Below are 22,121 nucleotides of genomic sequence, written 5' to 3'. Positions count from 1 at the left end.
TTCTGTTAAATTTCTTACCTCTTATCTGCACCAAATTGTTGGCATATTAAACAGGCACTGTAATACACATGAACACACATCTAAGCCATCTAGCTTACAAAGTGGGAAAGTTTATTTAGGTCTCTTTTAGAGACACAAAGAGTGATGTTTACATCCACTCAGCTCTGGTGAGGGCAGCACACGGGGCACATAACAGCAGCACATGTACAAGTGATAACCACTCTTTCTCCCTTCCTCCTCATGCTGGCACCCAAACCCGTGACTCACACACACACAGCAGTCGCCTTGCTAGCCACCACTATCACAAGAGATTTCGTCTCAAACCAGAGCAGAAGCAAAGGAGGTGGTGGCTGGGGATAGGGGTAGGGGGATCTCAGCACATTTCAGGGGCATGCCCTGGGACCTAAGCATGTCTGTATTCATTGTTTTCTCATCACTGCAACCACATGTCTGACGGAAACAGCCTAAAGAAGGAAGGGTTTATTTTGGATCTCAGTTTCTGAGGGTTCAGTCCATGGTCACCTGACTTCATGTCCTTGGACAGGACATGTCAGAAAATGAGGCAGCAGTGGCCAGGACAAGGCTCCCCAAGAACTAAACCCCAAATGACCTATTTACTCCAGTTAGACTCTACTTCTAAAACTTCCCAGAATCTCCCATTATATCACTACCTACTGAAGACCTGGGCCTTATTACATAAGCCTGTGAGTGGCATTTTATTCTCAAAGCGTAACCATTTCCCATGAGGCCTGTTAAAGGGATTGTTTAAGACTTGAAGAATATAAGTGTCTGGGGCTATGGAACTAGCCAATACTTGCTTATCCAGTTCTTGGAATACTAGAAACAGCTGGGGAGAGAGGAAAGGGTTTCACAGGAGGCATAAGAAAGCAGCTGCATGAGGCTGCAGCTTCCCTGTGCAGTAAGTACATAAAAATGTTGCCAGGGATCTCTTGTACACTGGTACTTCATTCATTCTACAAACTACAGCACATGATCACCTGGGCTAGGGGCTGGATACACAAAGGCAGTGTTGTTAGCTTGCTTAGGTATCCAGTGTGGCCTGTACATTAAAGGCCTAGTCTCCAAGGTGGCAATATTGGGGTGTGCCTGGCTGAGACCTTGAGTCCTGTTCCCATTGCGCCCTCGAACACTTAACACCCTTCAAGTTTTAAACAATACCCATTCCAATTGAAAACATTTTTAAAGATGTTCTTCCTCATGCTGTGGTAAGTCACAGATTGACTTATTATTTGATATCAAAGCTGATTTTAATTTCCTGTTCATTCTATCCATGTTTTCCATTGTGTTTAACTAGGATAATTCAATGATTTTTCCCCTTCGGATTAAAGAAACCATACACTTTCATATTGTTGTTTTTCCATGTAGATCCAATATACAGCACATAGAATCAATATGGACGATTGCGATGAAATCCTGTGCCAGTTCAACATTTCAATGTCCACACTGGATTCCAGATACTGTGTCTCAGTAGATGGAGTCTCAGATTACTGGGGCATTACAACAGAAAAATCAAAAGAAATCTGTGTTTCTCCTGTCCATAACATCAGAAAAGGTAAGCTTGTGCCTTCTTCCAGCTGAAGACAGAGAATGCAAATTGAAGTAGGGCAACAGGAAAAGAAATGGGTTGGTTTATAACTTAAGCACATGTCTTTTCTTTTAAAAATATCCCATAATCCCTTTCCCCAGAGAAGCTCATAACTAAAAACAAGACAGTTTCTATGGCACTGAAATATAATGTAGCAACCAAATTAGAACGCCACCAGATGATTGACCCAGGAAAGAAAAGACACCTAACAAATACATAAAATCATGTACACAAATAACTGTATTTCAAATGGTAATATGAAAATGTTAACTTGAGAAAAGCCTGAAGTGGACCATGAAGATGTCACAGTGGGGAAAGGTACCTGCCTCCAAGATTGATGGTCTTAGTAGGATCCCGGATACACAACTGGAAATAAAAAACGAACTCCCTCAAGTTGTCCACTAATCTCCACTCGTGTGGGTTGGCATGTGCATGCAGGTATCCACACACAAATAAATTAAAATGTAGCTTGTTTTTAAAGTTAGAAGAGACAATTACCTGGAGTCCTGTCCTTAGTCGCAGTTTGGGGTTTTCTGTGCATTCTGGTTTTATTTTAGGTTTCTTCATATACCTGTAATGATATTGTGTAGTGTATACAATTTTGTGTACTGTGTGCCTATGCTCTCCAAATTTCAAAGGATAACTCTTCCATAGAAAACATTTTAACAGACGTACGTCACAATTGACTTACTTGCTATCAAAGCTGATTTTAATTGCATATTCATTCTATACAGGTTTTCCTTCAATGTTGACTACAATAAATACAATGATGACCCTCTCCCCCCACCCCAGAATAAAGAAGCCAAGCACTTTATTGCACTCGTTAAATATAAGAATATTTTAAGATGGGTGGTGGTGGTGCACACCTTTAATCCCAGCACTCTGGAGTCAGAGGCAGGTGGATCTGTGAGTTCCAGGCCAACCTGGTCTACAAAGCAAAATCCAGAACAGCCAAGGGTACACAGAAACCCTGTCTCAAAAAAACAAAACAAAAATTTTAAAGATTTATTAATATCCTATCATTTTCTTTCACATACTTTGTTAACATTTTTAAATCTGTAGAATATTTCATCTTGTAAATTATATTCTTGTTTATTTTCCTGTTTTCAAGTTTTCCTTAAGAATATCTTTTCTATGCTAAAAAAAGTGCTAGTTTATTATTATTATTATTATTATTATTATTATTATTATTATTAATTCACATGGCTTTAAAAAAAAATGTATACCTTTCCAGGGGAACAATGAAAGGCAGTTGAAAAGGAAATGAGTGTTCTGCAAGCTGCCAAGAAAGAAAACCAACCAGTAGTCCTACCCAACTGTGACATTTATGAACAGCAATGATCAGCATGGAAAGATATCCCCAAACTGAAATAGTGGTATTGATTGATGTCTTGGAGATAACCAACAGCCTCTGAATTGGAACTTAAGACATGCTAAATAGAAGGGAATTTGCATCTGGCATTGTAAATTTAGCCAACTGCCCATAACTGGTGGGGCCATGGGACCTAGATGAGAACCTACTACTGCCACTTGCCCAAACCAGTATACTTGCTAACTGTGTTCTAAATACCCATGCTTATGCACCCACAGAAAAGTGCAGCTCTCACCCCTTATCAAACATGCTTTATTTTTTAGCAGAGACCATTAGAAAACAAAATGCTACAACTGGTCATAATGCAGAGAACAACTGACTCTGGGGTGCCAAGCACCCACCGATAACAACTACAACCCCTTCACCTAAGGCTCAGGGCATATTACAGAAGATGGGATGGAATGATTTTAAGAGTTAGAGGACCAAGCTTTCTCCTTTTATATGTCAAGGAAGTTATACCCAAGAAATCTCACCACTGTGGCTCCCTAAATAAGACCCAAATAATGACAACACCACTTGACAAGCCAAAATGGATGGGTGGAATCTTAGAAGTCCCTACCCCTGAATGAAGAGCTACAGGCAATTAAATGACTGCTGAGAGAGGGGCAGTCACTCTTCCCCAGGCATAAGCTCTCAATTGTTTATCCAATATCAAGTGGTCTGCCCTAAAATCATATACATTCTGGCAACTCTACACAGACTCAGAAGGTTGTATTTATATATTTGGTGCTTTTTAAACTTTTTTTTATTTAAATTAGAAACAATCTTATTTTACATATCAATCCCAGTTCCCACTCTCTCCCATCCTCGAATGCCCCCCACTGGCTCCCTCTCTCCTCCTCCCCCATATCTATATATCTGTATTATGTATAAAATGTATATATGTAATGATAATAAAACAAAATGATAGAGATATTTGAGAAAGTCAAAGGAGAGCTGGGAGGTCAGGAAAGGAGAACAGACATGCTGGTCTGTGGGAGGGAAGAACTGGGTAATACTTGTTGGAGATTGAAGATGATCAAAATATATACATGTATGCAATGTCAGAATGAAGCTCATTATCTCATACAATTAATAAGTGATGGTGTAGATAAACTCCTGAAAAAAAGCTGTGTCTGCCATTAACTTCCATCATGAAGAGGGGAGGGGCTCACAAGGCCTCTACCGTAGCCAGGTGTTTAGACAATTATTGGTTGCTAGATGTGAATGGCATACAAGCCTCCCCCTCCTCCCACCCCCGAAGATTTGTAGCAGTTAATGGATACTGGGAGAGATTTTTTTCTTCTTCAATGGCATAGTCACTCATGAGTTGTTCATGCTCTTATAAGTAATCCCCCTACTCATACTTCTCTAGATAACCCCAGTTGAACTCATTGGTCCACTAAGCTCACCTAAGTAGAATTATTTCTTTGTGTCTGTCAGTGGTACTCTATCCAGGGTGAGTAGATCCTGTTCACATCTCCTCAAAAAATGTTCACACAGCATGAGTGTGCTGCCCCCATATCCATCTTAAGTCCCCAACCAGCTCTCTGATGGACTAAGGTGACCTTGGGACAGACCGTAGTATAACTTGTAAAGTCAGGGACAGACCACAGCATCACTTGTAAGGTCAGTGAAGACAAGCAATCTCTACATACTCAGTTCCTGGGAAACAATCACAATATTTTCTTTTATCAGGCAGTGGTGGCACACACTTTTAATCCCAGCACTCGGAAGGCAGACGCAGATCTCTCTGAGTTTGATACCAGCCTGGTTTTCAAAGCAAGTTCTGGAACAACCAGGGATCTACAGAGTAACCCCTAAAACCAAAATAAAACGATATTTATTTTCTTTTTAAAAGTAAAAAAAAAAAAAAAAAAGCTGTGTCTGCAGAGACTGATGGGAATCTCAGTACTGTGGAGAGACTGGAATTCTGTAGGGTCAAAGACTAACTACTTTGTCTTGGGCTGTTTTTAACTTTCTGGAATAGCCATGCCTTACCCCACTCTGCATCTGAACTAATGTATTGTGATAATAAGTAAAACCCTCCCAGAAACTATTATCATAGAACACAAGCTCCCACCAATCCAAGAGAGAGGACTGTCATCAGCATCGTGAGCACTCACATCTCAATGTACTCGCCTCTCTGGTGCACACACCAGTATATTTTAATCTTGCCTTGATTTGTGACTTCCTTTGCTCTGCAAAACTATTAAAAACCCTCTGAAACTGCTTCCATGTTGGAACATGGAATTTGAGGCAAAGTAAATCTATGTTTCTGGTCTACTGTCACTCATAATAGCTCTAGAATAAACTGAAGGCAGGGGTTTAAATGAGTTTGACAGACCCAAGGTAAATGATAAATAGGTGTTTATTAGGGAAGGACTTACACAGATAAGAGTAAATAACCGCTGAGGTCTTCCTGCTTCAGAAGATGCAGTCTCTGCTCTTGCAGTGCTCTCTGCAACCCAAGAGAGTGTGTGCCCACTCCTCCTCTACCTTAACTTCAGGTCATGTCTGCACCTGAAACCATGCCCAAAGGGTGTGGCCACTACTGCAAGTTCACTGGCAAGATGCCACCACAATTCCCCTTTTTGACTAATGAAGAAAGTTTTAAGCCTGTTACCAAAACTACATACATTAACAAATATCAAGTATACTCCAGGAGAAGGAAAGGTAAAAGCATACACAAATTAAGACCTACAACCAACCAGCAAGAGCAACACTGAACAATAGGCACATTCTACATGGCCAGTTTTAGGGTAATGGCATATAGCAGAAATTACTCTGACAGCTGTCCTAATCTGGAAAGTCTAAGTCTTGTCCTAATATTTTTTTTATCTAAGATAAAAGAGTATATTAGCTGTGACAGTGTAGTCTTCATCTCCCTCTCAGGTATTATGAGTAGTTCTGCAATATGCATGGGCATGCAGCTTCATTTTCTCTCAGTACATACCCATGAGTGAGATGGCTGGATCACATACATGGTTGAAACCTTAGTTTCTTTCTGGCCTCTGTACTGTTCTTTATGAAGTCTGTACTAATTTACATCCCTGCCCGTAGCCTCCAAGATTGCCTTTTCTTCTGCACCCTCCCTGCATTTCTGTTGTTGTTTTGCTAATGGCCCTATCAACTAAAGAGATGATCTGCTATTATAGTTTTGATTTGCATTTTCCTGAGGGCTAAGGACATTTAGTATTTTTCTGTGTATGTCTTGCCATGTTTCTTCTCTCATAAATGTCTATTCACTTGCCCATTCTTTAACTGGATTACTCATTTTTGTTAAGTTTTTAAACTCCTTATATTAACTTTCTATCAAATGAGTGAATGGCAGTGGTTTTCTCCCATTCTCTTCACTGTGTCCATTGTTTCCTTTGTTACACCTGAATTTAAATAATTCATTTGCATGGTCTCTTGTTGGTTCCCTGTCCAGAGCATCCCTATACCTTTATCTTCAAATGTGACTCATGTTTTCTAGTCCTCGATCCATTTTGAGTTGAGTTTTGTGGGAAACATAGCAAGGGTTGGCCTCTGCATGCTACTGGCGGGTTTTCCCAGCATGGCTTATTGCGAAGGCTCTCGTCTTTGGTGGTCTGTAGCTAGTGGGTTCCTTTCCAGGACCTCCGCTCTGCTACACTGGCCTGTGCATCTGCCTATCCGCACCTAGCATTCTGAGCTTTGGTGACTGTCCCTTTAGTTTGAAGTCAGGCGTTTTGATTCCTTCAATTTTGACCTTTTTGTTCAAAATTATTTCAGCTATTTTGGGTCTTTTATGGTGGATTTCATATGAATTTTAGGATTGTTTCTTTTAGTTCTGAGATGAATGTAATTAGTGTTATGGTGGAGATTATATTTAAAACTGTAGACCAGTGCTAGTACAGATGTTTTCACCAATACTCACTGTAATCCATGGATTTGGGCAGTCTTTCCATGTATTGTTCTACCTGTTTTGCCAGTGTTTTGTTTTTAATTTTCATTGGCAGGTCTCGTACCTCCTTGGTTACATTTATCCTTAGTTTTTCTTTTAAGCTATTGTGTAGGGGATAGTTTCCATTATTTTTTTCACCAAATTTAATATTAATGCTGTTGTTTTTATATTTTTTAGTTTTAGCCTGAACCTTCACTGTTTTCATTTATCATTTTTTAGAGTTTTATTTTATGTATATGGGTGTTTTTTAGTCTTTATATTTGTCTTATGGACCACATGTATGCAGTTCCTGAGAAGGCCTGAAGAGAGCATCAGATGACATGAGGCTTGAGTAACATATAGTTGTAAGCTGCCTCGTGGGTGCTGGGAATTTAACCCCCAGGTCCTCTAGAAGGGTAGCCAGTGCTCTTAACCACTGAGCTACTCCTTCAGCCCAATATGTCTTTTTGAATAATGGAAATCTAGGCTGAAATGTTAGAGCAGACATGTAAAATTTAATATTTATAGTTTTCAGGCCATTCTATAAAAGCTTCAAATATGACTTAAAATAATGTAGTGCATTTTGTGCTGTGATTTGCATTAAGCTATTTGGAAAACAAAATCCTTCGTTATATACAAAATTGATGCACTTATCCCAGACCCAACTATGTAAAAAGCCTAAACTATAAAGGGGGGAGGGTTGATTTAATGGTCACATGGTGGCAGCACCTTAGCTAATATTATGTCCCCCTTGTCACATGAGTAGGCCTTGCATGCTGTTTTTCCAGCCTGGTGGGATTTCAGTGGGACTTTCTAATACAACACTGATATTCCTTATTTTGTTTCATTTATTGATTGATTGATTGCTATTGTGATGATTTAATTTGTTTAACCACAGCCCATATTGGACATAGTATAGGCATTCATTCATTGAGCAGTATCATGTAGTTACTATTCCAGAGAGGTAGTTTTAGAGCAGAAATAGAGTTATGAAATGCTGTTACAGAGACACACACTGTCACAACATGTAGACTACTGTATATTTTTAGAAGAGAGGACTCTGGGAAATGCTGATGATGAAGCTTTGTAAATAGAGAGCAGAGTAAGAGCAAAATACACAATGGGTGGGTATTTACTGCTGTCCAATGCTCCTCTGTGGGCCTGGGCATGTGTGTGCAAGTGGCTTCTCTGTGTTTATAGGCACATGAGTCTTCAAATGGATGTATAGTAAGGAAGGAGCAGGGCTACATTGTCTTAAGAGTTATCAGCAATGTCGCTGGAATTTATTTCTTCTAAGGAAGGGCATTTTAAAAATGCCTTTTTAGCTGAGGGGAAAGGGTCCCCTGGTAGCACCCTGCTGTGAGGCTGTGGAGATGTTTAAGAAGCTATTTCAGCTACCTTGTGTCATGACAGTGTAGTCCCAGGGTGCTTCAGTACGACAGCCTGGGAAGAGCTAACTTCTAGGATGCATGCTGAGCTTTCCATCACACTGCCCAGTTCTCCAATGTTCTTTCAAGTACTGACGATATTAACATGTACATCTGCTAAAGAATGGTGCTGAGACTTTTGATGCATAATAGAAGTGTTCTCATCTTATTTGTGACTTATTTGTTCCTTTTCTTTTATCTTTTTTTTTTTAGATTCAATTTGGATTCTGATTGTTGTTCCTTTGATCCTCTTTCTAATGGTTATCATGGTATTTGCATTTTGGCATATTAAGAAGAATCCATTTAAGAGAAAAAGCATAACGCTACCTAAGTCCTTGGTAATATATTTATTTATTTATTTATTTATTTATTTACGCTAGCATTAATTTGAATTTTCTTTAACTGTCCCTTCAATACTAAGTATCACTCAGAAAAATGATGGACTGAGATGAATAGCATTCTATTTGATCTTGTTATAGTACTTTTCATTAAAAACTAATCTTTCAATCTGCCATACACCCAAAGTCACTTATATTTCGCTATGCACCAGGTACCTTTTTTTATAATATTCATGATGAACACTGACAAGTTTGGTAAGAAGATGAAGGTCCAGAAGGAACAATACACTGTGGTACAATCAGTGTAAGTGTATAGTGCAATAGAGCCCTGTGCATGAGCCAGCGAAGACCTTGCCCCACTCTGGTGGATGCAGGTAGTTAAGACTCTCTAAGAGGCAAGGAGGCTTTAGCCCTCAGGGGCAGCATATGGGAAAGCCTGTTGCTGGATTTTCTTGTCCTGCCAGGTCCCACCACTCTTCTTAGCTCTGGATAAACACACAAAGACTTATATTAATTATAAACTGTTGGCCAATGATTAGGCCTTCTTATTGGCTAGCTCTGTCTTAATTTATTAACCCATTTCTATAAATCTCTGTATTTCCACGTGGTCTTGGCTTACCGGAGAATGCCTGGACCGGTATCTCCTTTACCGGCTAAATGTGGTCTGTCGTTCTGGTAGATTCTCCCTCCTATCTTTCCCAGAATTCTTCTCATCTCCTAGTCCCACCTATCTCCCTGCCTCTATTGGCCATAGTGTTTTATTCATCAACCAATAAGAGAAACATATGTACAGAAGGACATCCCCATCAAGAGCTAGCCTATAGCCCTCCTCCCAAACTTGGCTTCTGAAGAGCTGCAAACATGCAAATATTTCGTCACAGTTGGCATAGAAGGAAAGATGACCCAAAATGAAACAATCACATTTGACATTTAAGTGCAGTCACACTCCTGTCTCTTGAAATGGTTTAAACAATGCTTAAAGGTAATGAAATGATGACACATTGACTCAGACATGACAAGAATACTATGTATGATGCTCAAAGGGTGCCGTGGAGTTTGCTGTTGTAAAAGTCTCTAAGGTGGCCATGAACTATCAACAGTAAGTAGACAGTACATATGTGTTCTGTATGTCCTCATCTCTAGTAGATAAGCAGGAGACCACCTGTGTTAAGCCATCCCTTCCTCATTAGAGCAGGACAATGAACCTGACCGTGCAGCAGTGGCAGTGAAGATGTAACTGTGTGCCCCTTGCCAGTAAGCTGCTGGCACAGCAGCCTTTGACATAACTGTTCCAGTCATTTACCCTGAGGAAATAATTCCATAAGTAAGAATGTGTGAAAGATTGAGCACAACTCGTTCTGTGTCTATTAAAAAGAAAACATCACTCTAAAGAAATGCCAAGTCACTGACATGAAATTTACGTTGGTAAAACTCTTGACGGTAGCTTTCCCACAGACACATAGAAGATGGTAAGAAAAAGGCAACATACATTTATGAGATATTTAATGACTTAATATTTTAGTCTTAAATAAGTTCTCTTAAGAAGAAAAGACAAGGGCTAGAGATATGGCTCAGTGATTAAGAGCATTGGAAGCTCTTCCAGAGGTCCTGAGTTCAATTGCCAGCACCCACATGGTGGCTCACAGCCATCTATAATGGGATCTGATGCCCTCCTCTGGCCTGCAGGCATACACGGAGATAGAGCAACATATACATAAAATAAATAAATCTTTTAAAATTATTTTAAAAAATAAAGAAAAGGCAAGCTCCCAGAACTTGGAAAGCAGAGGTAGGCAGATCTCTGTGAGTTTGAGGCCAGCCTGAGTTCCAAGCCAACAAGAGCTACATAGTAAGACCTTGCCTTTAAATAAATGATGAACAGGTAGGTAGGTAGATAAGTTAAGCCCCAGGGTGGCACACATTTTATGTCCTAGCACTTGGGAAGTGGAAGCAGGAGTGTCACAAAGGAGTTCAGGGCCATCCTCTGCTACACGCTGACTTCAAGACCAGCCTAGGCTACATGAGCCCCTGTCTTAAACAAACAAAAAGATCAAGAAAAAAAATGCAGTGAGCTTATTTTAATTATGTTTTCTGAAATATGTTATTTGCTTTTAAGACCTTTTCTTTTTTAACAAGCATTTAAGCTCAATAATTTTCTATCTTTACTTGCTTCCCTTCAACTTAGCTCTCTGTAGTAAAAAATGCCACTTCAGAGACAAAACCTGACTCTAAGTATGCATCACTTGGCACATCGTACCAGCCAGCTGTCCTTGAGAATGAGACGGTGATCTGTGAAGAGCAGCTGTCCACAGTGACACTTCCAGACAACCCGGGAGCAACAAAATATGGAGAATTTTTAAGTGAAACTGAGGCTATGATCCCCGAAGGAAGTACTTCTGCTGTGGCCCTCGATAGTCCTCCATCTCCAATACAGAGACGCAGTTCTTCCCTTTTAAGTAGTAACCAGTCGGAGCCCTGTAGCATCACCACCTATCACTCCAGAAACGGCTCCAGCTCCGACAGTGGCCTCGTGGGGTCAGGCAGCTCCATGGCTGACTCGGATTTCCTCCCACACAATAACCCGGAAACCAAGACCACAGAGCCAGAGCCCACCCCCGTGAGGAAGGCCCCCACCTCCTTTGGTTATGATAAACCACACGTGCTGGTGGATGTGCTGGTGGATGACGGTGGTGGGAAGGAGTCCTTGATTGGGTATAGACTCACAACAGATGCCAAAGACACCTGAGACCACCTGAGTTCTGCCAGTGGTGAAGGATCGGATTTTCCTAGGCGGTTTTCCGCTTTGAATTTGTGAGAAGTTGTTGTACCTTTGATGATATTAACCACATGGAATGTCTTGATTTAGATCCATGTGTGGGGGCACTGTGGGCACGGCCGGGTTTACTCTGCAAAATACAAGACTTTTTCAAAGGAATATATTGTTGCTGATGAGCTCCTTTCTGGATGTGTTAGCTGCAATCAAGTTTCCTCTATTAGCCTTGCTTCCTGCAGCCACTGCTGCTCCCTCCTTATCGCCTCAAGGGACACGTTGAACAATTTTTTTTCATATGCCTTCATAATTGTAAGTTCATGTATACAGTATGTTTACAAGTTTCACCTTGAAGGAAAAGCTGGAAGCTACTCAAAGTTGGGCTTAAAGTTTAATTCAAACTGATAGAATTTGAAAGAACTTGTCAGTGGAAGTTTGTACATATTTTTTTTTTATGGAGCATTACTTGTTATTTTTAAGTAAAATGTTTTGAAACCAAAACTTACTTGTGTATTCATTTATTGAAGCACTTGGGCAGTCTTTCATAGCTATTTGACATATTTTATATATTACTTGTTGCTATGCATGAATGCTATAGAATTGTTTTCTAACATATATATATATGTTTTCTAACATATATATATATCCTTTAAAGTAATTCTAAGAATAGCTTCTTTTAAAATGGGTCAGTGGGTAGAGGGATGCTCAGTGGTTATAGAGCTTGCTGATTTTGTTGCAGACCGGGGTTCAGTTCCTAGCACCCATATGTTGGCTCACAAAAATCCACAACTCTAGTTCCAGGGGATCCAGCACCTGCTTCTGACCCCCATTGGCACCAGGCACCGACATGATATACAGACATACAGGCAAACATTCATACACAAAAATCTAAAAACCCTTATATAATGGGGCATTTATATAGTAAGTAGCCAATGAGTAAAAGCCTCTTCTGAGTAGTTCAGAAAGTAAAGCAGGTCTCACTGGACAGCAGGGGACCAAGGAAGCTTTCTCTGTACAGGGAAGAAGGAAGCCTTGAGAAGAGTGTTGTACAGAAAGAGAATGATTAAGAAGTGAGTGCCAACAGCTTCTGCTTTACAGGAATTATTGAAATCACTAAGACGGCAGAAAGATCGCTGCATGGGTGTGGTGCAGGACATGTATGACTCCCTGAGTTCAGATCCTCAACACAGGCATAAGTAGTCAGGTGTGACTGCACCTGCCTGCAACCCCCAAACAGGAGGCACAAGGATTACGAGCTCACCAACCAGCCAGCCCAGCTGAAAACAGTGAGCACCGGGTCCAGGGAAGACTATCTGAAAAGGTAAGCTGGAGAAGAAGAAGATAGGAGAAGTCCAGCCCCGGGTTCCACCAATGTTTTTAGTACTCTTGCTACCAACTTTCTGTATTAATTACTTTTGTTCATGTGACCAAATACCTGACAAGAAGCAATATAGGGAGAAATTGTTTGTTCTGGCTTACAGGTGGGCTACATCCCACTACAGCATGGAAAACTCAGGGAAGAGGAGGAAGCCCACTAGCCACATTGTACAGCAGTTGGGAAGCAGAGTTAGTAGAAGCAGGGAGGGGCAATTTAAAAACCTCAAGGCCCACCTCCAGTAATCCACTTCCTCCAGTGGCCTTCCACCTCCTAAGATCATATAACGCCCCCCAAAAAAGTGACACCAGCTGGGGACTGTATAAATTAGAGACTTGACCCTCCAAGGTCTAGTTAAAGGGAAGGTTTTATTGTACATATGAGGGAGAAAACAACCAGAGGCATCTGGAAGAGTCCAGATGAAAGAGAGGACTAAGAAGGGCCAAGAGAAACCAGGGAGAGCATAGCCAAAATAGCAGGGTTATAAGGAGAAAGGTGTAGCTGCGGGGAGGGAAGCTCCTGGGGAGTGGGGTGGCGGGGGCTTGAGATAGGAGGGTAGGCCAGAAGGTTGAGAACAGCATGGCCTCTGCAACAAATACTTGTCAGGAGCCTGGAGGCCAGCGTGTATCTTGGTATGCTAATAGGGACCACAGATAGTCATTTTTCCCTTCTGCCAGTGATACGGGAACTGGTTCTTTTGGTAGAGGGGAACCAGCTTCCTGAGTTTCTGAGGAATGCTTTTGTCTAACCACCAGAATTGGGGGAATGAAATTTCCTTTGGACTTCACAGGCACCAAGTGTTCAAACTCTTGAGCTGACAAGGAAGATTTTACATAGTTGAAACAACATAAAACATCCTGTGCAATGATGGTAAGTGAAGTGGATAACAAAAACAGCTAGGTGAGAGGGAGTGAGCAGATGGGAAGTCACTGTCAAGGCAATATTTAAGCAGGCAGGAAGGAGGTGAGACAACGAGCATGGACATCTCAGGAATGCATTCAAGAGAGTGGGAGGGACTGCGCCTGGCATGATAAAGAAATGTCAAAAAGGCTGTGAAGTCTGGAGAGCTGTAGGTAAAGTGGAAAGTGTGCAAGAGATAACTCTTACTCTTAGAGGTAAGAGTCAAAGGTAAGACTCTTACTCTTAGAGGTAAGAGTCAGCTCATGCAGGGTCCAATAAACGACTGTAAAATGTTTGATTTTCTTTCTGATTGAGATGGGAAGGTTGGCATCTTCTGAGGGAAATGTTCTAATCTCATGTTTAAAAGGAACACCCCACTTGGTGCATAGGACAGCAGCAGTAACAGGAAGGCAAGTCAGGAGGCCATGGCCACAACTCTGCCAAAACATCATGATAGCAGGGAGCCAAGTGATTATGATGGAGGAAGGAATGACCAGCCATTCAGATTCCAGTGAAAGCTCTTTCCAGGGTCACCAAGCACTTGAAACGACCTAATGGTTGATGATACCACATAGGATTTCAAAACAATCAAAATAGGCTCCCTAAACATGGCCTGAACAAGGGTGCCAACAACCAACATGCTGATGTGGAGAGTAGAATGCACATAAGGCCTCAACCCTGACAAAGACTAACGATGACTGAGATGAAGTGTGTGTCAATGGATTATTAAATACCAAATGGTCAGCTGTGAAAATATACCTACAAGAAGCATACCACACAGACATGCCATTCTTTGAAAAAAAAAAAAAAGCAGGAAAACAGAATCAATAGCCTCTCTTGCTCAGAAAACAAAAATTATAGAAAAAAAAAGAAAATGTTAATGTCATGAAGTCTTATTAAGTTTTATGAATGTTATACAAACCAATTATTCCAGAATTCAGACCTGCTTGAAGGTCATAGGCATTCCTTGGGGAGGTTATGAGTGAGTAAGAGCAGCAGGTGTCCCACTTTGCCACTATAGGCATCCACAGATCTGGTGTTCGAATTGCAATGACAAAGAGGGAAAGGTCTGAAACAGAAACAAGAGACAAACTCTATCTGATCCACTGTGGATGGACATGCCAAGGTCACCCTGAGCATCAGTATTTAAGCACCACTCTGAAGGAGAATAAGGGCATCTGCTTCCAGTATGTGGATACAGAAAATTATCTTGGCTCCATCATTGCTGAATCTGCTGTCTAACTCATTTTTGCCTATTCATGCCTAGAGAACAGTACCTGCATCTAACAGTCTTAAAAAAAAAATGGTTTCTTTGAGTGTTGTATTCTTCTTTGACATCTTTTTATCCCTTCTCAGGATGCATACTCCAAATGATTTATTGCTATGTACCACCCCAGCTGGGTGTGAGGGTCCCTAGGACAAGGGTTCTCAAAGACTAGGTGGGTAAGGATTTGGCAGTGACAAACAGAAACAAGTACAGAGTCAGTTTGAATCTGAGTATATTTTTGCAATTCTCAAGCAAGAATTTTTATCCAGGATAAAGCATAACTTCTCAGACTTTGTGTTCACTGAAGCAAACCCAGATAGAACAAATGACATCAACATTACTAGGCACAATAACATACAACTTATCCAAGGCTAACAATAAATCAGAAAATCATTCAAGGTTGACCACAGCTAACCGCCTATTTTCTAAGATCAGGTTAATAAATTTTTATGGTCAATTATTGTTTAACATTTGTTGCCTAGCTCTTGTGAATCTTTGGAATATTGAACTATTTTGACTTTTTCTTATCAAAAAGCTTTCTTTACCAAACGTTTAAACCTACTCTCAATTACACATGTACAACATAGTTTTATTGTTGGAAAGTTTTCATCAATACTATTTGTACTTATGTGAATGATATGAATTACTTGAAAAGCGCTGGTTTTCCTGGAGACGAGGTCATGGTTAGTGACCACATCTCAGGGGACGGTTTCTCACTTATATATTTTGTTTAAAATATCAGCATAGGCTTTCAGGAACATTTCATTGATATGAGAAATGAATAGAAGAACAGAGATTGCCGTGAGAACTATGGTTCAAGATTTTTCTTCAGCCCAGAGTTCCACAACCGTTTCCAGGAGACCTCCTTTTGAAGTTATCGCCTCAGTCTGTGGAACTTGTCACACAGAATCTGGTGTGGCATCTCTCCCTTTCTTTTTTAGTTGAAGCTTGTAGATATCTCTTTTGGCTGTAGAAATGGAGGAAGAAAAGACTAGTCGGAAGATGACTAGGAGAATAAGGGAAAGAAGAATTATTCCTGAAGCCACAGCAACAACAATAATCCAATGTAGCCAATTAACAGGATTTAATGACCATAAACCAGAGCTTATAGACGGAGCCAAATCTTCTAAGCCAGTAGATTCAACATGTGCTTTACTCATAGCAGAGATTTGGGGGTTGTACTTGAGCCATATCATGAGCAATATCATTATTTTTCCAAATTCCCAACAAATGATTTTTAGTTAAACTCCAATTATGACTCTCATTAGAAGGAGAATAGGTGAAGGAAACCTTTTCCTTCTCATTTAAGATAGAAAGAAAGAAACAGAGGAGACAGGGATGCAAAGTCACAGCCAAACTTAGCTAGTGCTGTCTACATCCCTGACCCTCTCTAGAACTCAGCATCAGGAACTTAAGGGTAGTCTCTGTCTTATTTACTGTCAGAACAATTACTACTGTGGTAAGGCAGCACATATTTGCCAAGCATGAGTGGATAAATGCTACTCAGTAGCCATCACCAATGGAGCTCTTCTAAGAATTTGAATGAGTTGGCCTGTATACTATTTGGTTTCCAACCTGGGACTAAAGGCTGAGGTACCTATGTAACATATCAAAGTGGACCTGGCTACCAGGTTCTCCCAGCATCCCTGTCCCTACCTGTTACAGGGTCTTCCTGGCTGGCACACCCTGCCCCTAGACCCTGAACTCTCCAACTCAAAGGGCTGGGCTGCCCTTCCCTATAATCCAACCATTTTGGTTATTACTCTCCTTGTACCTTTGCCCTCCTGGCTGCTGCACTTGGTTCCCTTCTCACCCCTCTACCTACCCCTACCCCCTCCTCACATGGCCCAGGGTCACGTCCACTCTGGACTCTCCCAGATGTCCCTGCTTCTGACTATGTCTCCCACATATCTATAATAAACTTTCTGCTCTGCCAGACCTAGGAGCAGTCATATCCGTTCCTTTCCTTTTTTATTTATTTATTTTTCACTCATTTGTGCTCGGAATGAGCATTCTTCAGGGAAGCTCGTCCCATCTGAAGCAAGCTGCTGAGCCAACTTCTCTAAAAGTATTTATGGATCATTTGTTTCTGCTGGCTTCTGCCACCCACAAAACCTGATTCCAAATTCTAGTCCCTCTACCTGCTTCCTAACTGCTACTCTGGCCTCTGGCCTGTTCCACCCACATCTCCCCTTTCTCCTATGAGGATAAATGTCACCACAAGCAGCCTGCTTTGTTTCCTGTTACTACAAAAGCCACACAGGTATTCCAGGAAGCTCCTCTCATCCCCACTGGGCTCCTATCATAAGGACAAGAGATGCCTTTCTTCTGTGATTTGGAATATTTTTCTCTCTGACAAGTTTCCCATTCCACTTAGGGGTGTCCTTGATGGAAATTCTTGTCACTATGACACTTTATCCACCTAAGCTATCTCTGGCTCTAACTTGCTACACCTGTCTTGGTTTCTCTCCACTGGATCCCCTTGTCCCTGATCTCTCCTCGTTTTCTCCAGCCTTCCCCCAGGAACTACAGCCTGCTTGCAGTCCACTTAGCCACCTGTCAACTCCTGCCTGCAGTTCCACAGTTCTCAGGCCCCTCTTGGAATTTACAGGAACCCCCCCTTCCTGGTACACTTTGTGACTCTCTCTTCCTTCACGGACTCATATTTTATCGCTGCAGCTTGGCCCCAGTACAGAACAATAGCCAAAAACTAGCACACTTGATTTTCAAATCCCCACAGATTGTAACAACTTCTGCTACCACACAAGCAAATAATCCCAAAGTCTCCTATTTCAAGGTTCTACAACTTTCTTCCCACTATTAAAAATATTTTATCTCTATGATTTTTCTGTACTCGGTTCAAACAAACAAACACATGCTTAAGATTAAATGTAAAATGCTTAAAATAAATGCTTAAGATTTCTGTAAACTCTATCTCAGGATTTATAAATTCATTGGGTATGGTTTAAAATCTATAAAATCTGTAACAAAAATTGGCTTTAAACTTGCTACAAAAGACTTATCATTAAGAACTGTATATACGTAGGAATTTTAATTTGCCACAGCATACTATATATGTGATTCAACTCTGGTTTAGAATATACTGTATATGTAACATACTTTTGACTCTTGTTTAGAAAAAATAGATGTTTTTAAATCATCAAGATGTAAGCAGCCTCATGCTGGCAGCCATCTTTACTGAGGTTAAAGGATACATGCGATATGACTCCACCATCTTAATGGTATAAAACAGCAAGTATACAACTTCTCAGTCCTGCTGAGCCCTTACTTTATCACTGTCTCTCCTTTTAGGCTAAGGAAGCAACAACAGGTCTCTAAAATATTTTGGATTGGTCTGGAGTTTTTGTATGATGATAAAATTTTAAGGTTATAAAGGTCTACTCAGATTAACAAAAGCTGATTTAAGATGTACTTCTAACTACTGACGTCCTTGCTAACTGTTCAACACCAGGCTTCTAGAAAATTTAGATAAGTAACAATATATGTTTAATAAATAAGGTATATTTGATAAATAAGGTTTTAAAATTCCTAAGGTCTACTTGGGTTCACAGTAATATTTGTCTAGCTCCTTTGTCTTTGGGGACTTTGTTAAGCTACTAACATGTAAACTGTTCACTTAGTGAGAAGCTTTATTTGACCTCTTACGTTTTTTCCAAGTTAAGCCTAAAGCTAGTAAAAAAGATGTGCTTAATGGATAGATGATCCTCCTCAGACTCTTCAGAGACCTGCTGGATATGGCATTTTAAATGTTTAAACTTCCCACAAAAGACAGTACTGCCCCCTCCTAGCAGGAATCCTTAAGGTCTCCAAGGAAGACGAATAGAACATGGCAATGAAGACAACACCTGGATTGTGGTAACACTAATCACTGGGTGAAACTGCCTTATACTTTGCCTGCCACCAGCACTCTGCACAAACTGGACATTTTTGGGTTGATTTCCCTACTTTGTCTGATCAAAGTAAGGTCAGCTTTCCCAAGATCCTCTACGGGAAAAATCTCTAAGTCCTGGGTCTGGACAGCCAAAGGCTTCTGCTGTCTTGTATGACAGTCAAAGTGCCCGGCTGGAGCCTCCACCTCACCCCTGCATGATGCAGAGAGCCCTATCCCTGCCCCCCTCCAAACTCTGCCTGTTCAGAGGATCTCAGAACAAAGGAAAGGCCCCAAAAGCTCACTTCCAAATTCCTGTTGACTACTGAAGGTTCTTCCCCTGAAGTTGCCAGCTGACCAAGTAAGTCCTCACCTGAGTGCTCAGTTTTTGATCACACTTGAGCATAAACCCAGCTTGTGACAGACATGTCATCACCCCTCTGCCTACAACCCATAAAATCTCCCTACTTTCATCTGGGGGTACAACTTCTTTAGCCTTGATCTCTAGGACCAGAGAAACTGCCTGGGAGTTGCTCTGCTCAAATATGCCTATTTTTATACATTTTCAATTTGGTTTGATCAGATTGGTGGAAAAACCTATTTGTGAGGGGGTGGGTCAGAAAACCTATTATAAAGATCAACTACTTCTGCCCCCAAAGAACTATGGGAGCCTATGGTAACCTGTCTAGGTAATGGATCTCTGTTGTTTTATTTGATACTGAAGGGACCAGCTTCCCTTTTGGCAGCCATAACGGTCGAACACATGCTTCTATGACCTTGTTCTAGACACTAGAAAGTCAGATGCCTGCCTCGTGACAAGGAACCAATCAGAAGTTAGCTGGTGGCTCTATGCTTTACGACCCTGGGTGTGCTTTACGGACAAGTGCACAGCAATGATGAGAAGAGCATAGCAACCACCCTGGGAGGGCCTATGGGCCATAACAACCAGTTGACCAATCAACACAGGGCAAGCCCTCCAAGGCTGGAGGCACACCAATCCTGAGCCTGTGCATACCCCTAGACACTCCCCTTACGCTGCCCTATAAAGATCTGTGCTCAGCGGCTTCAAACTGTCTTTGCTAGCCATCTGACATGGCGGGTGGATCAAAGGCTCGAGCTAACATGGGGTTAGCTCGTTAAATTACAATAAAGCCTCATGCAATTTGCATCAAGCTTTCGCCTCCACTCTGTGATTGGGGTGGCCGAGGTCCTGGGCTAAGATTCTGGAAGCCTGAGCTTTCCGAGGGTCTTACAATACATAGACTATTTATATTATACTTCCAGCTATAACTTATCCTTCTCAGATCTCTGATGGTATTGAGTAACTGTAGCTTTGCCAGTTTAACATCAGCAAGCACCCAGCTCCTTCCCCAAAGCTTCAGCTGCCTTCTCAGTTCTCTTCATATATAAAAAACAGGCCTTGCTTATGGAGAGCTTCTAGGCCTCCATCTGAGAAAGACAAATAGGTTATCTAGCTACCACATTCTGAACCAAGAAAACTCACAAAACAGGTTTCAAAGTAACTTTTTACTATTCCTTCCTTTAAAGGAACTTGCTTTACAGTGACTACTGTCAATTATCAACCACCCATGTCTCACTGTAAATAATTGGGTTTAAAAAAGTTTGAAGTTTATGGAAGTTATAAAGGTGTAAGCAGTGATTTAAAGTATATAAGAAATTACATTTTTCTTTCCCTTGCTATGCTATTGTTAACTTAAGACATCAAGAGTTCAGAGTTTTAACATTAATGAATGGAGTTCTGATAAGCTGTTAATCTAGCTCTGATAAACACTGACCACTATTATCATAGTCACAACCTCAAGATTTTAAATTTCCTTTGGTCATCTTCTAAGAATAGACTTAAGTGCTTCTTGTGCTAAAAACATCTGTTCAGCCTGCATACATCCTCTGGATGGAGGAAAGAGTGTTCATGTTTTTAACCCAAATCATTTTTGTGTCCTAAGCTTCTACTAGGACTCAAAGTCTACTACCCTTTCTATAGTGTGGATTTCAATACAGATTACAAGCAGTGGTGATGCTAACATATCTAAAACTTTCTATCTCTACTTGCAAACTTCACAAAACAATTCTTACAAGCCTTAGGGAATCTACTTGGATCCATCTCTCACAGGTCAAATGGACTCCCCTAAACTCCTTAACTTTGCCTTCTCTCCCTAGCAGATTTCAAACCAACTACACAATGCTCCAGCAACTTGCTATCCTCTGGTGGTATAACTTCACAAACTGCTCCAAAAATCCTGCCTGCATGTCCCTGGCCCCAGGTAGGTCCCACAAAGCGTGAACAGCAGTGAAACAGCCTGCTCTTTCCAGTCTTGGCCAGCATTCTGGCTTTCCTGCCCTACCCCCGCCCCCACCCGCCCCAGCAACAAAGCCCCAGTGTCAGCAGGAAATACTCATAAAGATTGCATCGCCCTTTATTTACTCATTATCAACAAAAGCCTAGATGTTGGGTTTCAAACCAAGGACAAATGACTGGGATTTCTATTTAACATATCTAAGTGGACCTGGCTGCCAGGTTCTCCCTCAGTCCTTACCTGTTACAGGGCCCTCCTGGCTGGCATGCCTTGGCCTCTACTCGGAACTCTCCATTCCAGAGGGTTGAATGGCCCTTCCCTACATAATCCAACCATTTTGTTACCCACTCTCTTGGTTACTTTGGGCCTGCTGGCTGCTGCACCTGGTCCCCTTCTCTCCCCTCTTCTTTCCCTCCCCCCTCTCCTCACATGGCTCAGGGTCATGTCCACTCTGGACTCTCCCAGAAGTTACTGTCTCTGGCTATGCTCTCTCTCACATATCTGAAATAAACCTCCTCCACCATACCTAGCAGCAGTCATATCCTTCTTTTTTTTTTTTTTACATTAATATACAATGAAAAAGAAGCCAGAGTGCATTTCCTCTTTTGACCTCCAGTCTCTTCAAAGCAGAAAAAAAGCAAAGCAAACAAAAAACCTACGACTTTGTTGTGCTTATATGCATTTTTTAAATGTCCTTAAAAACACAGGGGAAATTTTTTGGTAGAGCAATATGATGATGCTTTGACAATGAGCAGAGGAGCTGGTTCAATCTGATTATATGGGTGCTAGGAACCAGATTTAATGCAGCTCATACTAACGGTCTTCCACAATCACTCTCTTCAGGCATCACTTGGTTTGGCAACTTTGAAGATCTTCCTTGAGTTTAATTGCTGAAAACTGTGGGGTAGAAATAGGAAAGGAGAGACATTTATTGAAAGGGACTCAAGGCCACCTTGGAGAAGAAAAAGCTAAGAGT

The 22,121-nt window shown here is 41.2% G+C and overlaps 1 protein-coding gene across 1 annotated transcript in view; it reads left to right on the top strand.

The window, feature by feature from the left end:
* Nucleotides 1–11,900, top strand: part of Ifngr1 (interferon gamma receptor 1) — a 29,138-nt gene extending 17,238 nt beyond the window's left edge. Inside the window, exons 5-7 of the mRNA XM_027401938.2 lie at nt 1,387–1,573; nt 8,505–8,629; nt 10,815–11,900. Coding sequence (XP_027257739.1) covers nt 1,387–1,573; nt 8,505–8,629; nt 10,815–11,375 — 873 coding nt within the window. The 3' untranslated portion in view covers nt 11,376–11,900. The remainder of the gene's footprint in view (nt 1–1,386; nt 1,574–8,504; nt 8,630–10,814) is intronic.
* Nucleotides 11,901–22,121: the final 10,221 nt, after the last annotated feature.

This window comes from Cricetulus griseus, chromosome 2, assembly GCF_003668045.3.
Source record: "Cricetulus griseus strain 17A/GY chromosome 2, alternate assembly CriGri-PICRH-1.0, whole genome shotgun sequence".
In the NCBI taxonomy this organism is placed as follows: Eukaryota; Metazoa; Chordata; class Mammalia; order Rodentia; family Cricetidae; genus Cricetulus; species Cricetulus griseus.
The sequence above is the reverse complement of the archived record's forward strand: the minus strand, read 5'-3'. Positions and strand labels throughout refer to the sequence as shown.